The sequence below is a fragment of the Dendropsophus ebraccatus genome, chromosome 1 (assembly GCF_027789765.1).
Source record: "Dendropsophus ebraccatus isolate aDenEbr1 chromosome 1, aDenEbr1.pat, whole genome shotgun sequence".
Classification (NCBI taxonomy): Eukaryota; Metazoa; Chordata; class Amphibia; order Anura; family Hylidae; genus Dendropsophus; species Dendropsophus ebraccatus.
Window position 1 is genome coordinate 49442093 of NC_091454.1, and position 26240 is coordinate 49468332.

Here is a 26240-nt window from a genome sequence, read left to right on the forward strand (position 1 = left end):
CTGTTACCCAGGTGTTCATGGACAGTGACATCCCCAGCCAGCTCTGCATTGTTAGAAATAACCAGATCCAACAGCGCATCACTTGTTTTTTGGCTGCTCCACAAACTGGCCCAGAAAATTATCCTGAAGATAGATTAAGAAATTCTTTCCCCTTTGTGGTTTTAGCTGAACTGTGAGTTTTTCTACCCTTTCTAGGATTCTCTCCCCCAGCAGAGCAGACCCCCTTCCATTCATGTGCATCTGTGGAAAACAGATTGTACCTCAATGAAAAATCAGCCCAGTGCTCTAAAAACCCAAACCCTTCTCTCCTACACCATGACTTAAGCCATGCATTTAATTCCCTAAGCTCCCGCTGTCTCTCTTGCAATGCACATGGCACAAACAGTATTCCAGAGAATACAAAGAATAATACAGAGAATACTTCTTAATGGACCTCCATCTAATTTGTTTTCTGTTGTTGGTTCCCACATGGACCACCACAGCTGGGTCATCCCCAGTCCCTCAAGTAATTTGTCCACCCTTTCCACCACATGCGGAATCCTGGGACTAGAGATGATCGAACATCCGGAAATCTAAGGTTCGATCCCTCTTTTCGACCCTTCAGCATTTGATTCCCTATGCCTTCCCGTTCTGTGGGGAAGGTGGAGACTGCCCGAGTATCGCCTGGAAAACAGGGATACAGCCTATTACCTAGGCTGTATCCCTGTTTTCCATGCAGTACTTGTGCAGTCAGAACGGAACGGAAAGGCATCAGGAATCAAATGCTGAAGGGTCGAGAAGGGTCGATCGAACTTAAGATTTCCCGATGTTCGATCATCTCTACCTGGGACCAGGTTGACAGCAAACCATTCGGTTGAGGCGGTCTTGACAGAAAATCATTCTGTCCGTATTCCTGATTATGGAAACCCATACAACCACTAGCTGTCTTGTACAATACCATCCCTTCAACTACTAGTTATACTGTTCAACCGGCTGTTATGGAGAACAGAATCCACTAGTGTTGCCATTTCTGACACTGATGTCCTTGCATAGTCACTAAACTCTGCAATTTTGCTTGCGAATAAAGTAGGTGAAGTGCCTTTCTTTTTCTTGGAACCCTTTCCAATCCCTCGAACTACATTAACCCAGCTACTTGTATGGTTCTCCTGATTTATTTTACCACCCTCCATCTCTACACCACTACCTTTTTACTTAGTAAGCTTATCAATTTCACTCAATATTGTAATATGCTTCTCCAGATCTCTAACTCGAGCTTCTATATGGGCAACATGTTCACATTTGCCACAGCGGTATTCACCCTGGAACGCCTCCTCCAGTCATGCATACATATGGCAAACTGTGCATTGAAGAAAACTTCCCAGCTCGCTAGCCATTATCATTTATGCAAAAAAAAAGTGAAAAAGGAAGAAATTTAGCACTTTCCAAAACTTTTAACTCCTACGTTTAAATCCACACTTCTCAGCCACTTACTAACAAACCAGCAGGAGCAAGCTAAGGGAGTACTGAAGCCTGAATTAAGCACCTGTGATCAACTAACCCCGCCCCTAGGTGCATACTAGACCAGGGGGAAAAACTGTTTTAACCTGTTTAAACTCTGTCTGCTCTAGCACTATTGCTACAGCAATGCACACCAAACAATTGCACAAACAGTATATTCAGCCACTCCAAGCCCACAAAATCCTAAGGAACTCTTCTTTAACTCCTCACTTCTCACAATTCTCAGCCACTTAGTAGCAAGCCACCAGGAGCAAGTACAGATACCATGCAGAGTTATTGCTACAAATGCGTTTCAATCTTAACCATTACTATAATTAAGAATGGTGGGATTCAAAACTTGTTGGTACTATGGAGATAACTCTGCATGGTAATGCTGGACCTTTTATAACTCTACGTATTGCCTTATAAGAAGATGAAATCAAACTATTGACTTTCAATATTAGGCAGTGTCAGACCACTTTCTGTATTCTATACTATTTTCTTATTCCATGTTGCAGAGGTTGACATCTTAAAGGAGATGTTGTTAAAGTATTGTCTTGACCCAAAAAGTTATATAAATTACCAATATGCACTTATTACGGGAAATGCCTATAAAGTGTTTTTTCCCCTGCACTTACTTCTGCATCAAGGCTTCACTTCCTGGATAAAATGATGATGTCACGACCCGACTCCCAGAGCTGTGCGGCCTGTGGCTGTTGGAGAGGATGATGGCAGGGGGACAATGAGGGACACAGGGCACTGAGTGGACACTGAGAATCCCTCTGCCATCATCCTCCCCAGCAGCCACAGCCCACACAGCTCTGGGAGTTGGGTCGTGACATCACCATGTTATCCAGAAAGTGAAGCCTTGATGCAGTAGTAAGTGCAGGGAAAAAGCACTTTATGTGCATTTCCCATAATAAGTGTATATTGGGGATTTGTATAACTTTTGAGGGGCAATACAATACTTTAATAAAATAAAATTTGCCAGACTTCTCCTTAAATAAATGAGGCCTAGTGTTTTTTTAAATTCTGGCTACAAGTTTTGTTTTTTTTTAGGACAGAGCAGTGTGCACAAAGAAAAATGGTCTATGTTGGATAGAAATTTTCAAGCTACTTATTTTGTGATAATATGAACAGTTGAATATACATCATTAAAGTGAATCTGTCAGATTTTTTTGCTGCAGACATTATTGGAAGAGTTATAAACTACCTAGTAAGCTGCCTTTCCTAGAGCTGATGACTGTTGCCAAACCTTCAAGATCTACTTTTTACTTCTCAAGCAAGGGTCAAGGAGGCAGGGCCTGGCAAGTTTCCTCATTTGCTCTCGCCTCTAAGCCCCTCCTTCACTGATGTACTGGGCTGTATACATTAATCAAGCAGGGGCTGGAAAGTGAGGAGGCTAGCACATGAGCAGCTTTGGCCCACCTCCTTATAAAAAGGCAATTTTATATGTTAATGCTGTCTGCAGCTCTTAGCAACAAATAGAGATTACAGATTTTCTTGAATGTTAAATATTTTACACAATTCTTTATCTTGTATGCCGTCTTAGCTTTTACGTTGGTATAATTTTATCTTTTAGACTATATGTATTGTTATAAAATCCAATTCTAATTATTTTAGAGACCTCAGCAAGAACCATATATCTGAGATTGCACCAGATGCTTTTAGCGGATTAAAATCTCTCACTTCACTGTAAGTAACGTCACAAAGTTTGGTTTTTTTTCTTTTCATCTTCATTGAATTTCATAATTTATATCCAACCATTAAAACAAAAGAGAAAAGGGAATAATACAGTAGGGGGCTGAGTTCACACTAAGTATATTTCAGTCAGTATAGTTAGTCAGTATTGCAACCAAAACCAGGAGTGGATTAAAAACACAGAAAGGATCTGTTCACACAATGGTGAAATTGAGTGGATGGCCGCCATATAACCATAAATAACGGCCATTATTTCAATACAACAGCCGTTGTTCTAAAATAACAGCAAATATTTGCCATTAAATGGCAGCCATCCACTCAATTTCAACATTGTGTGAACAGATCCTTTCTGTGTTTTTAATCCACTCCTGGTTTTGGTTGCAATACTGACTGAAATATACTGACTGAAATATACATATACTGACTGAAATATACGTAGTGTGAACGCAGCCTAAAATTGTAAGAGGAAGATCCAATTAAATACAAGCATTGTCTCTTCACTCAGACCGAGGCTAACTTCACAAAGTTATACAAGATGATAATATGCATTAAAAAAAAGTACCTCCGTTTTAGAGCTACCTGAGCTTAGATAGTAGAGGATTCTATTATGTCCTTTTTTCCAATTCCCTACAGCTTTCACAGTCTATCAAACCTCTTCATTGCTGGCCATACTAAGGGTAAACAATTGGATCTTTACTCTTGGCTTCAGTTTTCAGAACTGAATATTGACAAAGTTGTGCAAGGACAGAAGAGACTGTTTTTGTTTTGTTTATTTTTTTTTAAATCATATAGAAATGCTACTGTGCTGAAATGACCTTAAATACAGGAAAATAATTACATCTTATAATGTGGGTAAGCGCTCTCCAGTGGATGCACACTGATTTATGTATGTCAAACGGTTTTCTAAGGTGTTCTTGCAATATATTATTAAGGCAATACAAGGAAATAACTATAAAGATGTTAAATTGCCTCCCGAGCAGGCCCACAGTTAGGCAGACAACTATCAAGTCACTAAAGACAAACTAATCTCTCTTAAATTAGCAATTGCTCATGTAGACTGCAGACTCTGAAAATAGAACTCTACATAACCCTATTAAAGTCCTTTCTACATGAGTAACCTAGAAATTGTTTGGTGATTAAAGACTTCTCTGGAGCCAGTACATCAACTGGGGCTCTGGTGTCTGTTTTTCTCGTCTCTGCTCTCTGGTATTTGGAGCAATCTAACATCCTCATTTCAGACACTTAATGTCACATCTTGATTATAATTCCAAGTCATCAGACAATCTGACACCGGGGGATGCTGAGCATTTCTCTGCATGTTGAAGTTTATTTTCCTAACAGTAAAGTAAGTCAACCATCCAAAAGAAATCCATTCCTGACAGGTCAAAATAGTTTGACAGATTTAGGTCTTACCTTGTTACTTACTGCGGCCATTAAAATTGTGACCATGTGGTCATTAAATCTACATTTTGTATACCACATGCTTTACATTTTAATAAAGTTTATGGGCAGGTAAGTATCTGCATTTAAGCCCATCTAGTATAACACTGGACATTATGTTGAGGATAACCATAGAGTAATCCCGGATTATACGAACTTTTGGGTGAACACTTAAAACAGGCAGATTAAAAAAAAGTCGCATCTAAACATATTCACCTGTTTAATACTGGTTCATAAATAGAACTTAGACCAAAAATGGGTGAAAAATACATTTACCAAAAATTAGGCGCAAACACCATGATAAATGTCCCCCAATGTGTATTGCTAATATATAAAAAAAAGTAGCGCACATGAGCACAACAGTATATGGCTATGTTTACACTACGAGATCATAGCAGGAAAAGGCGGCAATCCGCTAATATTAACGGCCGCCAATAATTATTAGAATCATTATTTGTGGACGTCAATATTTAGAGAAGGCCGCCTTTCCCCGATACATGAAGGCCTGTTTCCATAGTGGGAACTTAATTTGTATTTGTTATTTATTCATCCACTAAAAAACTTGATGCTGACAGGTATAATGGTGAGCAGACAGGTATACAATATAAGTAATGGACATCATGGATGATTTGGTATCTGATTCAAGTGAAAGAACCTACCATCTCAACATGCGGGTCTGAACAGGGCTGTTTGCATCCTCATGTGAATTAACTGGAAACCTGGCAGATTATACAACACAAAAAAGAAGGCAATGAATCAATATAAGGGTGACCAGAATTTCTCCATATTTGCCTATGTGCTTTATTAGATTTTAGGATTGTCTTTGGTGACATGATAGATTCGGCAACAAATTGCAAATAAGTTGAGACAAATTTCGAGCTCAGGGTTGTTCCTTCTAGGAACAGATATGTTTTATAAGCTGATGAATGATATAACAGATTTCTTTTCTCCTTTGAGTTTTAAGAACATCTGGTTTTAATATCTGGGAAGGGATCGAACGAGAAGATCAAAATCAGTTTTACTGAACACAGTGTCAAGCACTCAAGAGCACTGTGCTCTTCAGTCACTCTTCACACATTATGTAAAGGGTTTTGAGAAGCTGCTTCTAGCTTACTGGAAGTAATTTTATGTGAGGTGACAATCCAAAATATGTGAACTGGGGTCAGCAGCAATAATAGGCATAACATGAATGAAAGCTGAATGCAGCCGTGCTGGCCAGCAAATGTGGTTTTATAAAGTATTCACTGTTCATGACAGCGACTGTTTTACCGCTTTACTGAAGAGAACATCATTTAAGTATAAACTCTGCTTGGAGATACTTTGCAGACAATGTCATGGAATTTCTCAAGAAGCGGCTCTCACTTCCAATATTATTATCGGTACCACTAGTCATTGGGATTGAAAGTGGATTTAGACATTGAAAAATTGGAGGGGAAAATAATTCACATATATATAAGGAAAAAAAACTCTTGCAAATGATATGTGCTTTAATACATGCCATAGGCTGTATCCATGTTTTCCCAGACTCCCTTGGGCTGCATCCAACTTTTTCAACCACTGGTATACAAATGTCAAATGATTGGACTTGAGCATACTCAAGTTGTGCTCACTTCTACTAACCACTGGAAAGTTAAATTTCAACTACCTTTGTCCAGTTGAAAACTTTGTAAGGGCCTGTTCACATTAAGGAATTTGTGTGGAATTTCAAGCGGAGTCCATGCTGCTTACCCCGCTTGAAGTTCAGCCTGTCTCATTGATTGAATAGGATGTTTAACACGCAATCCGCCATCCACCAAAAGAATTGACTTGGCAATTCTTTGGGTGGACGGCGGAGTGCGCATCAAACATCCTATTCAATCTATGGGACAGGCGGAACTTCAAGTGGGGTCTGCAGTACGGACTCCGCTTGAAATTCAGTGCAAATTCCTTAGATATGAATCTCAATGTGTTAACTAAATTCCAGTGTAGTACAAATGGATTGCACTGTGTTGTTTATTATCTTCATTCAGTCCATTCTTTGGCAATCTGGCAAAATAGCAGGAGAGTTGAATTATTGCAGAAACTTATCTCCATCTGGCTTATGTTAGCTGCAGTAGATGAGACAGATAGACTAACTTGAATTCTTCCTCAGACAAGGACTTATAAGCTCTTGAGGTGCTTGTAAAGAACTTGTTAGTAATTAAGGTCCTGTGATTCCAGCAGCCTTGGCAGGGATTGAAACCCTGAAGAGTACACTAATAGTGAAGTGGGAGGAGCTAGCAAACTGTTAGAGTGACTGGACTGCAGCTCCATTGTATGTATAACATGATAGTCAATGATAACAACCCTCTGTTATTGAAGGAGAGATCTGAAGCACAAATATCTGAGCTTTTTGAAGAAAAAGGCTTTACAAAGATACAGTACTTGGGGATCTAAAATACCACAAAGTTTATATTTTTTTTACTGGAGGAATGCTTTAATGTAGAATGTGGAGAAGAATAATGTAGAATAAGAAAGGAATTTCTACACTATATGCCAAATGAATGAACGCCATGTTGTTTTTGCCTTTTTCATGATAAAACGACCATTTGTGTGTAAGTATGAAAGGTTAAAAAAAAAAAGATGCTTTTTCAACCCCTGTGTTGTCAGTAACTGTGATCAATAGCTGTGCATGGTGAAAGCCTTTTAAAATTGCAGGGCATCACAGGCAGAAATACATGTGTAATGGTCACATCTGAGACTTGAGATTGATGCATTTTATAACTGTAGCCCTGCTAGGTGTATATTCAACCAGGGTCAAGTCTGTGAATTAGTTGCATTGTTTAAGCTGGAAGCTCGGCATCGGACTGAGCAGAATCCTAAGATTTCATTTAACATGACTTAGATTGAATTTGCTTAGATTGCTTGTTAAATGAAAGGTTGCTTGTCTCACCACGGATCTGAAGCACCGTTACAAAAAAATCAATAGAAATTCTGATACTGAACTAAGGAAAATGATCAGAAGAAAAACATACGTTGCCTAACACTTATGTTTTATGTTACAGAGTGCTGTATGGAAATAAGATCACAGAAATCCCCAAAGGACTTTTTGATGGCCTTGTATCTCTTCAGTTGTTGTGAGTGTTGTTATGATTCTACATCATTTTATTTAGTTTTACGCTTCTACAGCAGCAGGTTTATGGAATTCATAGCCATTTAAAGCTGAACTACAGGAGAAAAGGAAACTATTGATCTTATCTTACAGAGGGCTGAATATATCAATGCTGAAGTAATAAATCTCTTACACATTGGTGCCTGCTACAAGATTGTATGTTGAGAAAAGGCCTTTTTACAAGAGTTAGGCGGGTCTAAGATTCCTCAGGTCATCTGGTATTGAATGTATCTAGAATTACCGTATATAAAGACAATGGGGGAGATGTATCAAACTGGTGTAAAGTAGAATTATCTTAGTTGCCCCTAGCAACCAATCAGATTCCACCTTTTCATTTTTTTTTAATTGTGAGGAATGAAAAGTGGAATCTGATTGGTTGCTAGGGGCAACTAAGACAATTCTACTTTACACCAGTTTGATAAAGCTCCCCCAAATATATTTCACATGTGCAGTCTTTTATGGTACAATTGTTGAATGGGTTGTATGTAGGGATGGTCCGAACATTGTAAATGCTAAGCTTATTATTCATGACTTCATTACATACAACTAGGGATGGTCCAAACGTGCCGAGGTTCAGGTTTGTACGAACCCTGACTCTCGGCAATGATTCCTGCTGTCTTAAACCTCTGTGCAGAGGGTGGATATGGCTGTATCTTGGTTTTCCAGGCAGTCCTCCCCCTGTATCCACCCTCTGCACCCAGTTTTCAGCGGCAATCATTGCCGGGAATCCGGGTTCATACGAACCTGAACCTCGGCAGGTTGCGACCATCCCTAGTTGTATGTAATGGAATCATGAATAATAAGCTTAGCATTTACAATGGTACCTGTTTTTTTGTTCTTTTTCTTAAGTGTTTATTACATGCTTTGTGCGGACCAATGACTTCCTTATGCCCATTAGAATTAAAATGGCTGTGTGTATGATATAAAATGCTGCGGCTGTTTTATTTATGTCTACACAAACACTTTTATGTGACCTATGTTCTGTTTAATGACAAACCATTCTATCTGTAAACGGCAGATATTATCTCCCACTGTGCGAGATCTCGCTGGATGATTACAAAATGTTCCCTCTGCATATGTCATTGACAAGGTCAGAGAGTTGTGATTGACTTGTGTAATGAAATGGAGCTCTTAATGTCTGTAATGACATTTGATTTTGTTCACAATCCTGAATCCCCAACGTCAACTTCTCCTTCCCACAACATATATAAAGAAGAAGTGACCAGATGTTAGGGATGTAAATAGCTTAGGCTCTTTTGTTGTTGACTTGCTGGTAAACACTGGAAAGTTGCACGCACAGATTACAGTTAATTGAGTCTTCCTAACATTACAGATTAGATTTGTTCATAGTGGGAGTCTTACTGATAGGAAGCCATTGATTAGAATAACTATTATAGATTCAGGATATTGTTTTTTATGAGCTAATCTACCTCTAAAAATTTAGTCTGTAGTCTGTAGTGACTGCTTGGCGCCTGATGCAATAATATCGAGGCAAATATGGGTTAGAAAGTTTTTGGGATAAATGGCATCAGGTGTTTCCCGCAGCCTCTACATACTCTACTAAACTAACATGTAGGCCAAGAGTTATGCTAAACCTGTAACATTATGGTGTTGCTATTTGCAGTCTTTTATTAGACTGGGTTCACACACAGGTTCTAGATCAGTATTTTAGTTAAAAACTAGGAGTGGGTCCGAAACACAGAGAAAGGCAGATTTTTCCATTATAGTATTTCTGTGTCATTTCCTCTCTTGGTGTTTGCTAAAAATACGGCGCACAATACTAACCAAAATACTATGTGTGAACCCAGCCTTAGCCTTATGAACACAGGAGTTCAACAAAGAAGGTTATTATTATTTTTCAGATTTTGGGAACTTTCCTGAAACTGGAAGCTTACACATACATGACATCATAAACTAGTTAAATTGATTTTTTTCAGGTACTATAAAAATAAACTACACTAACTCTGATCCTTTGCTGCTGCTGCGGTTTGGAAGACCCCTTATCCCTGGTACTCTCTACTTTTTGTTGCTTCATTTGAAGTCCCATTCATGCAGGAACTGCCTGATCAGCCAGTCACTAACAGAGGCAAGTCCCTGCTGTGGCCAGTGATTGGCTGATCAGGCATGAAGAGGATTTCATGGGAGGTAGGAAGAGGTGGCACATACCAAGCAGGAAACTGTTGGAATGGCCGTGGCAGCTGAATCATATCATATATAAACTTTAAAAAAAAGCTCCCCAGAAAAACTGAAAACTTTCAAGGGTGACCCAACATACAGCACCATAGATCCCAGCTTTTAGCCCCCTTGTAATATGTTAGTCACATTGGGTTTAAACCTAAAATTTCATACTATGGGAGGAATAAAGTGTTAACCGGCAATACACTCCTTGATTATGTGGAAAAAGAATATTCCAGTATGTTGTTTCATCGATACAGGGGTTTAAAGGGGTACTCCGGCGGGGGGGGGGCATTTTTTTCCTGGGACCGGGGATGAGGTGGCTGAGGGAAACGTCGTCCACTCACCTCCCCGGTTCCAGCGGCGGGTGCCGCATAGCGGCACTCCGGTCCCCGGTGCCCGGCAGCTTCCTGGTGTCCGACGTGGCCCCAAGACGTGACGTCTCAGGTCTGCTCAGCCAGTCAGTGACGGAGGCGGGATCCGTTTCAAGTCCGCTCAGATCCTGCCCGAGACGTCTCGTCTCGTCTCCCATTTCAAACACCAGGAAGCGGCCAGGAACCGGGGACCAGAGTGCCGCGATGCGGGACCCGCCGCTGGAACCAGGGAGGTGAGTGGACTTCGTTTCCCTCAGCCACCTCATCCCCGGTCCCAGGAAAAAAATGCCCCCCCGTCGGAGTACCCCTTTTAGTCCACTAAAGATTAAAAAAAATAAGTTCATCGGAGGAAATATTATTTTCAAACACTAAATTTTAGGTACAGATTATTAAAAGTTTAAGTAAGAGCATGTAACATCTACTTTATTATAAACTTGTAAACATTGCTAGATGGGGGGGGGGATAATTTCCCAAACCACATATATTTAGGTACAGTATCTGTGTGTCGTGCATTATAAAAATGTATTCTGCCCTGTCTTTAGGGATAGAAGGATTTTTAATGATATTATCTATGGCCATTGTGAAGCCTGTAGAAGAGGCAACGCTGTGAGCCCCTTGGATAATAGGATAAATGAAATTCTTAAGTATAATGTAGTAAAGTACATGCTATGTGACTAGGCCTCCAATCCCTGCTAGTTTTTTTCAGTATCTTTTATTTTGTGGAATAGTTAATATAAAGAGCATTATTCTTTGGTTGACTAAAGGGGAATAACTTATGTTTGATAAAAGATTAAATGACTAAGCCAGCTTTTATTATTGTGCCAAACTAAAACCATAGATTGCGAGCTCAAATCACTTCTTAGAAAATTGGTTTTGAAGAATAAACTAATGCACAAATCGGGTAAATGAATGTAAAACACTTTCCCATTCTGAAGGAGAATATTGTAGTAATAGTGGTATTGAAAGGCTGCAGCATTCGAGATGAAAATATGGCTTCATATTCTAAGTGAAATTACACCTGAAAATAGGATTTTGATGATTATTCCATTTGGGACAAAGTATAGAAATTTCTTGGTGTACTTCACATTTTTGCAGTGTTTTGCCCACAGCTTATTGGTTTGACTAAACTGAACTTAACTAGGAATAAAAAAATTGATGCTGGGATTAGTTAATAAATAGGAAAACTATGTGAGGCTATGTTCACATACTGTATAAACAACGACTGTTCGGCCCTGATCATGCTCTGACATGGTAAGGAACTTTGGTGCTAAGTCACCATAGGATCATGACGTGCATTAGAAGGGGCATAGATATACATAGTTTTACCACTTTACAAATCACAAGTCATACCATACATTGAATATTTTGAACAGTATTGGGCACCAGTATACAAGAAAGGCTTGCAGAGCCTTGTAGTCGGTACACAGGTGGGCAAATAATACATAAATAGAATGGGTTAACTATTGTACCAAAAAATATCAAAATTAGGGTTATTTAGTTTAGAAAAAAGACAGCTGAGGAGTCCCTTAATAACTAATAACTATCCATGTATACACTAAATTATATATAGAGGCATCCTTTAAATCTCGAGGAACATTGTTCTGTACCAACACAGAACACAGGGATTCGCTACAGTAAGAGCAGTGAGATTATGGAAATCTCTGCCATAAGAAGGTGTCATGGTGAACTCGCTAAAAGAGTTTAAATAGATCCCGGATGCATTCATTTAAATTATTAATTCATTCAAATTATAGTGCCTTGAATCCCTCATTTTTGTGACATGTTGGCAGTATGGTAGAGAACCGATCCAAGATTAGCACAGAGCAAGACAAGTGGTTTACGGAGACTATCACATTGAAATGTATTTGGTTGAATGTTATTAGCCAGGTTATCTTTCCTTTTGTCTTGTGGCCTAGTTTATTATATAAGCAGGTTTACAATATGATTTTTTTCCCCTTTACTTTTCAGACTATTGAATGCTAACAAAATCAACTGCCTGCGGGTAAACACATTTCAGGATCTCCAAAGTTTAAATTTACTCTCCCTGTATGACAACAAACTCCAGACGATCAGCAAGGGTCTATTTGCACCTCTAAAATCAATTCAAACCCTGTGAGTATATACAAATCACAACTGTTTATTCTATTAAAGTTTTAAAATCTTCTATTTTTATACATGAACTCTACTGTACTTCAACTTAAAGGACTTTAATAGGATGGAGTATGCAGGTTCTTTAAATATTGAGGTGCTTTTGTATATCCCCCTACATATTTGGAACTTTTTACTTATTTCCTAAGAAATACACTTTCTTTAGAGGCAAATAACAATAAAATAGCTTTCAATACCATCCATTGTGTATTAACCTATTTCTAGTGTACTGATCAAGGCTGCACCGATGATAAATTCAATTTGTTCCTGAGGAAAGTATTGCAAAAAGTTTATTTTTATACATCAACTTCATTCACCAAATGCTTCCAGCAATGTCCTATTTGTATGTTTTAGAAGATTAAGTGCCAAAACACAAAGTTCTTTGGAACACTCCATTAAAGAGAGAACAATTGATGGGAGAACAACTTTTGGCAGAGCCCCGATTTCTTGCATGCTTCCTATCTGGTGCTAGTAAACAGCAAAAGGTCCCTCCAGCTTTTGTCCTGCAAAGCAATGTTCCTGGCCACCCCACTATAGAGAGAACAGCAACACAACTACATTTAAGTAAACGGAGCTGTACTGTAGTTCATTGAGCATTGGGAGCTGGGAGCATTGGTGTGTGTGTGAGGTAAAACAATAAAACTGAGTTATTAAAGGGGTTGTCTGGGAAGCAGAAGATGGCTGAAACCTTCTGCAATGGGCACTCACTTCCCTCCCTCCATTCCAAGTTTCAAGCCTTCACAGATATAGAAGGGGCAGATCATCATCATGCAATGTCCAATAGCTGTATGATGTCACTGATGTTTTGCTTACATTGTGCAGCTATGTGACATCATAAGCCTTCTGAGCAGGGGCGTAGCTAGGATTCATGCGGCCCCAAAGCAAAAAAACTGTACAGGGCCCCCCTCCCCTACTCCAACACAAAGTACAGCATATATATGTGGCCAAAAACTAAAATCTCTTGTGACCAGAGGCAGGATCCTGCCTGCAGCTACAAAAGTGACTGGCAGAGCAGAGAGGAAATGGCTGCTTGCTCTGTCAGTCCACTGTATTTAACCTTAAGGACCCCACGGGCCCCATAGCAACTGCCTACCCTGCCTCTATGGTAGCTCCACCACTGCTTCTGAGATGTACGCTGTTTTTATTTTGTTGTATATTTAGGTAAGCTGTCACCAGGGAAATCACTATAAAATGGTGTTGGCAGGGTAGTAGCGCAGATGGTAGCAAAGTGGGAATGGTACTTTTACTTGCTGCAATAATTTAAACAATGCTTTTGTCAGGCCCTGTGAGAGTCAAAATTACGTAGTCTGGGAACTGGATGATCTTTCTCCGCCCCTCCATCTTTGATTGACAAGCAGGGTTCTCAAAGCTCTGCTGAAATCCTGTGCAGGTGTCATTTATCTGGATAGTGGTGCTTGCCAACTTCACTGGATCACTGTCACAATCAGGATGAGCAGCGCCTTAGGAAGCCCTGTCTGTCTATAATAGATGGTGAGGGCAGTAAAAGTGAGTTGGGGGAGAGGCGCTACAGCCTGGGGCACTTCAGTGCCCATGCCACGCCTTTCTGACTTCTGCTACCACCACAATAAAACAGTTTCATAGTGATTTCCTGGTGACAGTTTACCTTAAATAGCACTTGTTATTTATTTATAGTATTATTTAAGACTTATTTTTAGATCAGTGATGAGAAAATAAATCATTATATGAGATTTTAGTCTTAATTTTGCACCTTCACTTATAACAAATAATGTATGGTCTCAAATATTAAATATTTTGAAGGTCCATTATGATAGATAATATATATCTTCATGAAAGCATGAGGCGGTCACTTCTGATTAAACTTCCTGTTCCATTACTAGACATTTAGCACAGAACCCATTCGTGTGTGACTGCCATTTGAAGTGGCTAGCCGATTACCTGCAAGATAATCCAATAGAAACCAGCGGCGCCCGATGCACCAGCCCACGCCGCCTGGCCAACAAGCGCATCAGCCAGATCAAGAGCAAGAAGTTCCGTTGTACAGGTAATTAATTTACAGGCCTGCCTCTTCTACTAAGATATGAGCGTTTCCAGATAGGCTCCTAATCAAATCAGCAGAAACAGTGTTTTCTGTAATGGATATTACTGAGCAGCTTTTTCAATTACATTTGGCAAATTTGGTTAGGGCTTCCACAAAATCAATTATACTGATAAGTTTTAAAAAAGAAAAGAATAAGTAGGAAAATAGCTTCTTTTTTCATTTGTAACCTTATTTTCTAACTTTGTGAACATATATTCAGTCTTTTCAGGTATATTACCTAATTGCACTAAAGTAATTTAGACTTTTAGGGTGATCAGATGGTGGGCAGATGCTGAGTATTATGGAATCTATTATGAGCAAAGTGATCATAGAAACATAGAAGGTTGTCAGCAGAAAATCTAAAAATCTAATCTGCCCTTTAGTATTTCCATTCTTATTATCTTTGGATAGATATATGTTTATCCCAGGCAGGTTTATATTTTGTTATCATAGATTTACCAACCACATCTGCTGGAAGTTTGCTCCAGGCATTTACTACTCTTTCAGTAACTTCCTGTTGTCACATTTGTAAAATAAATGGTCACCACGACTAAAAAGAACACTGCCAATAACTCTCTAAAGTTCTAAATTCTCATTTACTAATACAATATATGTGCAATTAAGATATAGCCAGTGCAAAGAGCGATTGGCACAATGGGCATGCATATGACACTAGGAAAAGGGATAGAAGGAACATACACAGTTCACTTGAGGATATTCAAATGAACAGGCGCCCAGGAATGCTCCTTAATTCTTGACCCAAGAATACAGTGTACAACGCAATTGAAAGAAATAGAGGAGGGCACTCACCAATCCATTTACTGTGTCTTTATTCTTCTCATATCAAAAGATAAAAACTGTTTATAGAACGGCTGGTCTCGTGCCCGGATCATCGCGGCCGGATAATCCGTCCGGCCGCGAAGCTCTGATGCGGGCGCATCAGCACGCATCTGCATCAGAGCTTCCCATAGCCCACAGTGAATAGAGTGGCCAGAGCCGCTCGCTTCACTGTGTACACTGACAGGTCTTTCTGCGGCCGGAATTCACTGGCGCCACATGGGATCCTGGCCGGAGCGTGTACGATGTGTGTACGCTCCGGCCGGGATCCAATTCAACATAAAGCTATGTCACACACCGTAAAACTAGGACTACGGCCATAGTTTTACGTAGTGTGAACATAGCCTTAATGTACACAGTGGTTAAGGCAGTAAGGCTCTGATCACACCATTTAGAGTGAAGCCATGATATCAATGTGGCCATCTTTCAGTGTGTACAGTATATTTTAAATGTGTGTGTATTTCAGCAGATGTTTGGACATTGATCACATTTATTACACTTGCCTTGCTGACAGTTATTTAAAGCATATACCCATACCTTCATAAGAAGTAAGGTTGTCATGACATAGATAATCCTATTGCATTTTTTTTTTTTACTTGAACATTTAAACATTTGGCTAGCTGAGAAAATATTTATGACAGGGCAGCAATATACACGTATACAGTTAAGATTTAATTGCAGTACATTTTATTACATAGTGATAGCTACATAGCTTTTAAGATGGGGAGCCTTTCCTTTGAAAACAATGCACTCCTGTTTTATCTGTCTTATTGTGGACCCTAGACTACTGTTTATTGAATCCGCTTAAATAAATGTTTGTGATACGGAATGAACACTCGACTCCCATCCCACCTGTACTAAGCACATATCTTCAGTAATTGCTTCCGAAAGCCATTTTTGCCTTCGAGCCAAAACAATGAAAATCAATGCACCAGCATGTTTATTAACAATGGCTTCTCCCTTGTTGAAAACACAGTCTGAAAATCAGCACATATAAGCCTACTTTATCAGGTATAGAGCAAGCTTCTGAACTTTTACACTGACAACATACATTGCCAACAGGGGTCACAATGAGTTTCTTACATGTAGTGTATGGACTTTCATGTAACAATACTAGACACATCTGGTATCATACTTGTCACGGGTATTTAGTTTTGACTATTACATTGTGTTGTTAAAGGTCATTTAAACGCTGGAGGAACAAACTCCTCTGTGCCAATATGTAGTGTAATATAAGCAAAAATATAAGAAAAAAATTAATGTAGCGTGGATATTTCAAGCCTAGCACAGTTGGACATAAACACTATTGTTCTGCTATGAGTAAGGTTGATGTGATGTGTATCTTCCGAGGCTTTGCTTGGTAAATGATACCTGAAGTGTAGAATGGTATGAGGAGATAGTGAGTGGTATGAGGATACTGCACTCCGTGTCATAGACATCATTATCCCGAAAGTAGAACAGCAAGGTAAATCCCATCACACCTTCTATGTGTGTGAGAACACTGCGTACACAAACACATTTAATGAAAGATGCTAGATCATTGAATAGGAACAGAGTTAATCAGGTTTCATTATACTGTGCAGTTAACGGCTTTAACTAACTTGCTCATTGAGGGTGGCGGAAATTGACGCTGGTTCTTTGAAGGCAAGACATTGTGACGGTATGGTATGTCAACAATGAAACTGTGTACAGGTTTTTTTGGGGTTTTTTTTACAGTGTACAGCACTGGAGTCATATAGTAGTTGGTGATGTCTCTGCACCAAACCATCTAATTTGCTAATTAATTCAGCTAAATAATAATGATGATAATAATAATAATAATAATGTTTTTATTTGTATAGCGCCAACTGATTCCACAGCACTTTACATAGTTTGTCAGTTTTGGTTCCTGTCCCCATAAGGACTCACAATCTAAATTCACCTATCTGTATGTTTTGGGTGCGGGAGGAAACCCACAAAAACACGGAGAGAACATACAAACTCTTTGCAGATGGTGTTCTTAGTGACATTTGATCCCAGAACCTAAACACTACAAGACTACCTTCCGCTCTCAGCATCCCCTACTCTATGGGAACATTACAGCAGGTTAGAGTATTCTCGTGTTGTTCACCATATGTATTAAGGTCTTCAGCATGATGTAGCTAAATAAATACAGCATGTGATATATATATATATACATACAGTGGTGCCTTGGATTACGAGCATAATTCGTTCCGGGACCATGCTTGTAATCCAAATGGACAGGATAGGAAACACAAGGACTGACAGAGACTGCAGGGAGCATGAAGGAATGAGCAGTACAGATGTGGGTACAGTATAGAAGCACTCTCTGTCCGGGGAGAGAGGGGTTACAGCTATGAAGAGATTACCTCCACAGTCCTGTCCCCTGATGTAAGCCCCAGCCTGAAGTTGATCTGCCATGATTTCGAAGGTGAGGGAGACTTCCTGGGTCAGAGTACAGTGCTGTAGACCATGCTAAGCAGACCATGCCCCTCCTCCACTCGCGCTCCCACCCAGAACAGGGAACTCTTAAACCAAAGCAATGCTCTTAAACCAAGTCACAATTTGGAAAAACTGTGAGCTCCTAAATCAAAACGCTCTTAAACCAAGTTACTCTTAAACCAAGGTATCACTGTATATTAATGGAGAAATAAAGGTGTGTCAGGGTGTAGTCTACCTATAAAGTAGCAGCATATGAACCACTGTTATCTGCAATGAAAAGGTGGTCCGTCTTAAAATAAAGAAAATACCATCTGAAACCAGAATAAGAAAGCAGTCGGTATAAGACATTTGGGGATTTTTATAGATTCTTTAGTGTCACGATCAGCAGTGGAATCACCTTTTTTTACATTTTCTGCTTATTCTTATGATCAGGGCTGATAGCACAATGGCCTGTTCTTCCGAGTCAGCTAATAATGTCCACTGTTTAGCAATACTTTACAGGTTAGCATCCAGCTGCTTGAAATCTGTAAGGAGAGATGCTCATTATTTATATTCTGTAGCTGAAATTACACCCTGGAATTAATTCCACGCACAGTTACAGAGTTTCTCTGATACATTGAAATGTCTTCTGCAATTGTGTGAACAGTCCATTACACCACACAGTTTCTGTGGCATAAAGCAGCGGTCTCACAAAACTCTGACGAATTGAAGCATGCTAAGTTTACCTTTTATTTTACAAGGTATTAAGCTTTACATTAATAAAACCAGTAAATCCATGTCTTAAAATAGATTATGCTTCAAACAACCATTGAGTGCACCAAAAGTTTTAAACCATATCAATTACAAACTGTCATTTATGCTTTAGGCTATGTTCCCACTACATCTTGTGGGTGAAATAATGTATAATAATAATAAATTATTTATTTATTTATTTATTTATTCATTCATTCATTCATTCATTTATTCATTCATAGAGATTATGATCATTATTAGCGGCCATTATTATTAAACAACAGCCATTTTTTCACCTAAAAAGATGTGGGAAGATAGCCTCGAGCAAGTGTATGTCTGGTAACGCCGTGGCCCCACATTCTGCACTCATTCATGTATTATTAACATATTTAACAATTGGAGTTCTGATTAACTGATCTACATCTCATGGCCGCTGTAAGAGGAACATTAAAGCTCACTGCATTCTGTTTTATTATTGAATCTAATGCAATAAATGGGTTGCCTGGCTCACAAATTTTTTCTGTAAGGGCTCAGGCTGGCATAAAAAATAAAAAATAAAACTTACCTGCCCTGATTCTTTACTCCATCTATCCCGACTGCCTGGTACTAGCTAAGCAGCGCTTCCTGCTTTGATTTTGGTCAGCCAATTATGGGCCATAGCAATGACTTTCTTCGTCCAGTGATTGGCTGAGCAGATGCTACCATGGCAAGATGAAAGTAGGAAGCGCTGCTCAGCCTCAGATGGGCACTGTTGGGAGGAACATACGTATAGGGGATCAGGACAGGGGATTTACTAAGCTTGCTATTTACTGTACCAAGCTCTAACCATTTTATAGAGATACATTTTAAAAAATACAGTGAAACCTCTTTGAGAAGACCACTATTAGTATGAACTGCTTTTTAAGCACCTAACTTTGAACTGTGACATATGGTACGGGCTTCAAGATTGGCAGCACACTTCTTTAGCTACTGTACATGCAAGCTTAGAATTCAGATCGGGCAAATACAGTCTGATTGTTTGTTGCCTTCTGTGATAAGGCCTGTTATCGTCACTTGTTGCAATCTGAGAAGAACAGAATGATCGAATTGAGAGACCTTGGTTTATGACTCCAGCAGATAGGCCAAGGTGTCAGCATTGAGGAGTAAAAATGAACTAGAATGACATCAAGAGATGCACTAAGGAGAACCTCTGTATGGACGAATCATCAGATTAGAGGAATGGCACATAGTGACCAATTCTGTACTGCCAGTGAAATTAGATGTCATATGCCAATCCTAGGCAATTGAACAGTCTCTGCACACACATCAGCAGGCACTTGCACAACACTAAGCTATAAGCCAGATGTCCAGTTCTGTTGACCTCATGCTACCACTCTCAAAGGCTATTATGGTGCACAGCAAGACCGCAGTGTAGGCTAGAATGGAGGTCTATCCTCTTCAGTGATGAGTCCCACTTTTTTCTCAGACACAATGATAGCCGGAGATTGGCCTGGGTACCACGTAGGCAACATCATAAATATACCTTAACAAAGAAATGTCACACTAGTCCAACTTCCAGGATTATGATGTGTGGTTTGCCATAACTTACAGCTGCTGGACCCCTCTAGTTTTCCTTCTATATACACTAACAGATCAATGTGACACACTGAATTGTTTGTGAAGCCGGTTGTACAGCCATTTCTCTGAAGTGCCCCAGGAACCATTTTTCAGCACAACAATACCGTTGTACTACTGTAAGCAGCATGCGTGGCCTAAATGTGCCACCATGGCCTGCAGCTTTCCTGGGCTTGTTTCCATCTGGGATGTCAATGGTCAGCAATTGCGAAAGAAGCAGTCAGCATGCCACAACATTCCTCAAATAACCATTATTAACCTCATCGATAGCACGTCAAGGCATATATTCTTGTGCGAGGCGCGCATATGTGATTCTGAATAAATGGAATTATTTGGAATATTTTGTTTTCATTGTATATGGTTTGCTTATTATCAACATTTCTGTGGATCCTGTAATTCCCAGAATTCCATGAGTTTTCCTTCTTGTACCTAGATAAGGGCATGGTCTTCTCAAAGAGGTGGCAGATGGGAGATTTTTTACTGTAATAATTTTTAGGTCTGTTCATAGGTGAATATTCGCGTTAAGTATAATATGTGTCAAATGTACAGAATACAAGGCTTGAATGTTATTTTTGTTTGTGACGATATATCATTTTATTTTTAAGGCTTACATGTCCAGCAAAAGCAAATTTGTATACTGACAGTATTACTCCACTGCATCTACAACTAACAGATCCACAACCAGGCTGTTTCCTAAATGATGATCCATAGGAGCTGTTTCTTTATAGCGGAAGGGGTCAGCTGTCTTAGGTCTACAGCTTGTACTCTTCCATGCTTCTCTTCACATCTTTCTCTCTCTAGTGCTGCTTAACACTGGCTATGACTCTTAATGAGGTTTTCCTTTGTGCTTGATCTAACCATGTGGTAGAACAATACAAACTGAACATGGTTCTGTCAAGCACCATGGAAGGCCACATACTTTCCTGCCGCATGGCATGCTGGGATTCTTCTACTTTTAAAAGGTGAGAAATGCATTTTAAGAGGACGTAAATTATAATAAAAACATTTTATTATAACCTCTAAAAATATTTCTATTTGATTTAAGGAGTAATTTAACTGAAAAATACAAAGTGATACAAATATAAAATAATATCTGAGTTGTGTTGTCTTGATTTCATAGCTGAAAAGCTTGCTTGCTCATATTTGTGTTCATTATCAGTCCTATTTTAAAGGGACCCCTTCACCTTGAAAATGCTACCTAAGTTATCAGCATCATGTTTTAAAGCAGAAGGAAATGAGCAGATTGATATATATATATATCTTTATGGGAAAAGATATAAATTTAAATTTATTGGTTGAAATCTCTGATGTTTAGATGCTAAAGAGTCCAGTCCATTGAGTGACACTATCCACAGGACTCCTTAACACCAGATCATCAGGGATTTCAAGCAACATGTTACAAGTTATACTGAATCTGTTCCCACAAAGATATATATCAATCTGCTCAGTTCTTCCTGCTCTATAACATCATGGTGATAGATTAGATAGCATCGTCTTGGTGACAGGTTCCTTTTAAGATAAGACGTAGTCTAGGCAAACGTAAAAATCCAGGGAGGGCAGGGGTTTGTCGGAACATAATAATGAAATTATAATGACCTGTACCCAGGCCCCCGCAGTGCAACATCATCACTCACCATCCCCCACCGGTCTCCTGTATCAAGCCCTGTAAAGTCATGTCCCCTCTCAAAAATGCCTGCTCAGCCAATCAGTGACTGAGGCGGGACAGTGAGTGGTGGCGATGTGACTGCAGGGGCACCAGGATGGGTAAGTATCACTTCATTATGTTCCCACCACCTGTTGCCCTCCCTGTTTTTTTCTATTTGGCCAGAGTACACCTTTTAAGTTGTCATTTTTCCCAATCAACAACATTAAATAAAAGGGACAATACAGATGAAGCAGAGCTATATATATATATATATATATATATATATATATATATATATATCTCATTAACTATTATTGTTTGAGCATTGAGTTAGTAAGACTTAGTAAACACACTTTGCATCTATATATTACGGAATATAATACCAGATGACGCACTTACTAATTCTGCATTGACTAACTCGGTTCTGTTTGGGTTAGGGCAAGTTACATAATTGACATAGTTCCCCTTCTGATTGTATGTGATTGCACCAAAACATTGCCAACTAAATGTAAGCCAACTAAAACATAGTGCAAATGTAGACTAAACCTACATGTGTAGCATTTTCAATCAGCATTAGTCAAAAATCCTAGACTGTTTACACAATCTTACACAACAAGACAGTCTTCATTACCTCCCCTATTGTTTTTTATGGAAATAAATAAATAAAAGGAATAATGTATATTACTTCGAACCTGCTGGATCCACTTTCCCCGCTATTTTCCTGGAGTGGGAACATAGCCTCCTACTATATGTGAATATTACTATTTTTGCTTGTGAGCAGTTTTATTATAGATTCTGAACTGTTAGTTTCCCTTTATTGTTCGTATAGTGAAGAAAAAAATGGAAAATCTTATTAAAACCACACCCGATACATCACACAGCAGTTTTAACAAAAATGTCATCATGATCAAAAGTGCAGTTTTTGGGGGCAAATTGTTCAAATGGGAATAGTGGCAAGTGTGAATGTACTATATACACGACCAGCTTGTGGTCAGTCTCACCCCACCATAGTATTTGTTCTGTTTCTAGTGTATATAAATACTACACTTTCCAGAATGCCAATCAACAGAACAATCAAAAAGCAAGCTAAGCATAATAGAAGTACTAAGTATAAAGTCCCAAAGCCCACAGAATAGTGAATTTACTAATATATATGATGGAAGCTACAAAAGTATAAAAGACAGGAGTATGATTTAATTATTGTTGTACACATACAGTATAAACATATATATGTATATAGGTAGCATCATTATTCAATAGAATATGTATTATATACTAAAGCACTGGGCGCATTTTGGTGATACCTGAAAATTAAGATTTTGCATTTTACTATTTTAAGGTGTTAAGATAGGAAGCAGAATGTTAACCTTCAATATCACCTTCCCTATGTCTCATTAATACTGATTCTTCCTGATGGGCTCAAAAATATTTCAAAATATATTGTTTAATTGGGTCCTTGAATCCTATGAACTGCTTAATTCTCTGTTGTAAAACACAGATAAAATATTGCACAGGCTGATGGACGCACGCATTCAACTAGTCCTGTAAGCAGATGGCTGGATTTCACATTAGTTCCCCTTATGGGAATAACTTAATAGACCAGCCACCTGTCATTGATTTCAAGGCTCATGTTCACATAGTAAATTTTATCTTCATTTTGGCAGCTGATTTTTGCAGTCCAATGTAGTAAAGGCTGATTTTTCTGTGTTTATAATTTTTTTATGCTTGTGATCTTTTATCATAAATTATCTTTTTTTTTGTCATAGGGTATTATGCGGGTTTTAGTCACAGTTTACATCACTGTATGCACATAGAAGCATATTTAGGATGCAATTTGATCATTGATGTGATGTGTTTGTCTGACCAGTGGTGTGACACGTGGTATAGCGCAGTGCTTGCTGGGTGCAGTAGTGCATTGTATATGTAATGTAGCAGGGTTTTTTTTTCTTTTATCCTACCCCCAAAAATTAGAAGAATGATAGTTAATCAATGATAACTGTACCTAAGAATGGTTCCAATGAAAAGTAAAACTTGTGTGAAAATACAAGCATTTGGCTATGTTGATGAAATAAAAAAAAGTTACAAATCTCTGATGGCAAAAAAAACTAAATAGAACAAAACATCCCTAATGCCAAAATATGCAGTATCGGGTTAAATAAACCCAAAAACCTTTTAAATATAGTATACAGCAAAAAAAGACATTATAGATAGCAGTGAGCAGTGTAAGCTATTTTCTCACTGCATCTGTGTTCGAGGTATAAATCAAGGAACTATATTGTATGCCAACAACCTGATCCTTTAGGTCCATTGTATCGCTCAATATGGATTTTTAGCAGTTTTTCAGAGTAAATGAAGGAGGGGAAAGGGAATGGTAATTTGGAATACCATCTCAAAACTGTGTAAATCAAGCCCCCAGTTTTCCCCCACAATTGCACAACGTTGTTGAGATTATCAGCAATGTTCCACGGCTACTGGGGGAGAACTGCCTGAATGGTTTCCACAGTGTTTGGATTGCATTCTGAAAGCACTTTTCGAAAATGTGCTGCGGATTTCATTGAAGTTCCCCATGTCCCATTGATTCAATGGAATTTCCCAAGCGCAATCCACAATCCACACAAAGAATCGACGTGTCAATTCTTCGGGCGGATTGTGGTTTGCGCTTGAGAAATCCCACTGAATGAGTGGGTAAGGAAGAATTTCAAGCAGAATCCGCAGTGCAGATTCTACTTGAAATTCCTTGCCTATTTCGTAATGTGAACATACCCTTATAGTCATTTCTATTAATGATTTATACGGAGTACTCCACTTTTAGTTTTGACCCATTTGGGGTGCATTCCATCAATAACCACCTTCTGTTTCCTAGCCAATTAATTACCAAGTCATATATCCATATCTGCCTGTGCATCCATGTTAAAAATGCTTTTATTGTCTAGAGCAAAGTGTCAAGCTCCTGAATAGCTGATGGCCTCCTCTTTCCCCGTCCCATCCCTATCCCTGTTTGATTTATAGTCAGCTGGAAGCTTGTTACTGCTTCTAAATAGTATTCTTGCACCTCGCATACAAATTGCACTGGAAGATTACTGGCAGTCGGGCATGGGTAAGGATAGGAGGTGAAGCGAGAAGGCCTTCCAGGCCTCAGCATTTTAGGGGCTTGGGAAAGCCTCTTTGCATAGCAGAATAAAATCATCTTTTACATCATGGAAGCACAGGCAGACATATGAAAGGTACCATGTGTGCCCTTGTCCTAACAGTGTCAGAGGTTTGAAATGTGAATTGACACATTCACTGTAAGCCTTTCTTACACCCCCCACTAGCCATGTACTTACCAGTCAGACCAAACAAATAGCAAAAATTTTTTTTCTGCTTATCTCCTTCTCCTTTTTTCAGTGAAAGCCCCTCAACACACCTGGTGTCCTTAGGGCCCTATTCCACCGGACGATTATCGTTCGCATAATCGTTAATGATTAACGCTCTCAAACGACCGCTATTGCGAAAGACCTGAAAACGTTCACTCATTTCCATGGAACGATAATCGTTACTCATGATCGTATTTGCGATTGTTTTCGCTATTTCTTCGCTATTGCGTTCGTATCTACTGCGAACGACCGAACAACGTCTTATTCAATGCAAATGATTTGCGAACGTTTTGCAAACGAATAGGTCCAGGTCTTATAAAGCAATCAACGATTTCTCGTTCGGTTGTTATTTGTTAACTGCATTTCAACAGAAGGATTATAGTTTATAGTTTATAGATTTAACGATAATCTGAATGTTAATCGTCCGGTGGAATAGGGCCCTTAGCCTTTTTGCGATAGATTTAATACCTTCAAGAGATATAGAAAGGCTGTGTCTTGAAAATTGCAGAGAAATAACAGTTCTATCTTGTATACAGTTCTTGTCTATATAGCATTATTTTCTATTTATCAGTCACATGCCTATATTTCACTCTATTGATGCATGAGCCATAGTAGTATCTGGTCAGTATCTTATATTTTCCATCTCTGCTTATGCCACTATAATATACAAGAAGAATGATTTCCAGTTGGGTATGTCTAATAAGAAAGCCTTATGATTTATTAATGTTCTACTTAGTTATGTTAAGCGATGTTTAAGAAATGTGGTCAGAAAATGGTGAGCCAAAATGTGCTCATTCTCAACAGGCACATAGATGCTAAACATATTATATAGCTCAGGAATGGCGATAATGGTAATACTGGAATGATTATGATACTTTTCATACATAGAAAATGTTAGCAAGGAGTTTGGCAATAATGCACAGATGTAATGCAAGTTGTTTCATAACTATTATTATTTTCCCTATTACATTATATAATATACTCTCTACTTACTGCAGAATATTACAGAGGTCTTTATTTCTTGTACATGGTGACTAGGTACTGATACATACATGTACTAGATTGACCCATAACTGCAGCTTCATATTCTCAACATCTTGGCTCATCTTGG

At 38.9% G+C, this 26240-nt stretch overlaps 1 protein-coding gene across 1 annotated transcript in view; it reads left to right on the top strand.

Moving 5' to 3' along the window:
* The window catches only part of SLIT3 (slit guidance ligand 3), a 413110-nt gene that overhangs the window by 298758 nt on the left and 88112 nt on the right, over window positions 1–26240 (top strand). Inside the window, exons 11-14 of the mRNA XM_069970656.1 lie at window positions 3100–3171; window positions 7641–7712; window positions 12265–12408; window positions 14304–14467. Of these exons, the coding sequence (XP_069826757.1) occupies window positions 3100–3171; window positions 7641–7712; window positions 12265–12408; window positions 14304–14467 (452 nt within the window). The remainder of the gene's footprint in view (window positions 1–3099; window positions 3172–7640; window positions 7713–12264; window positions 12409–14303; window positions 14468–26240) is intronic.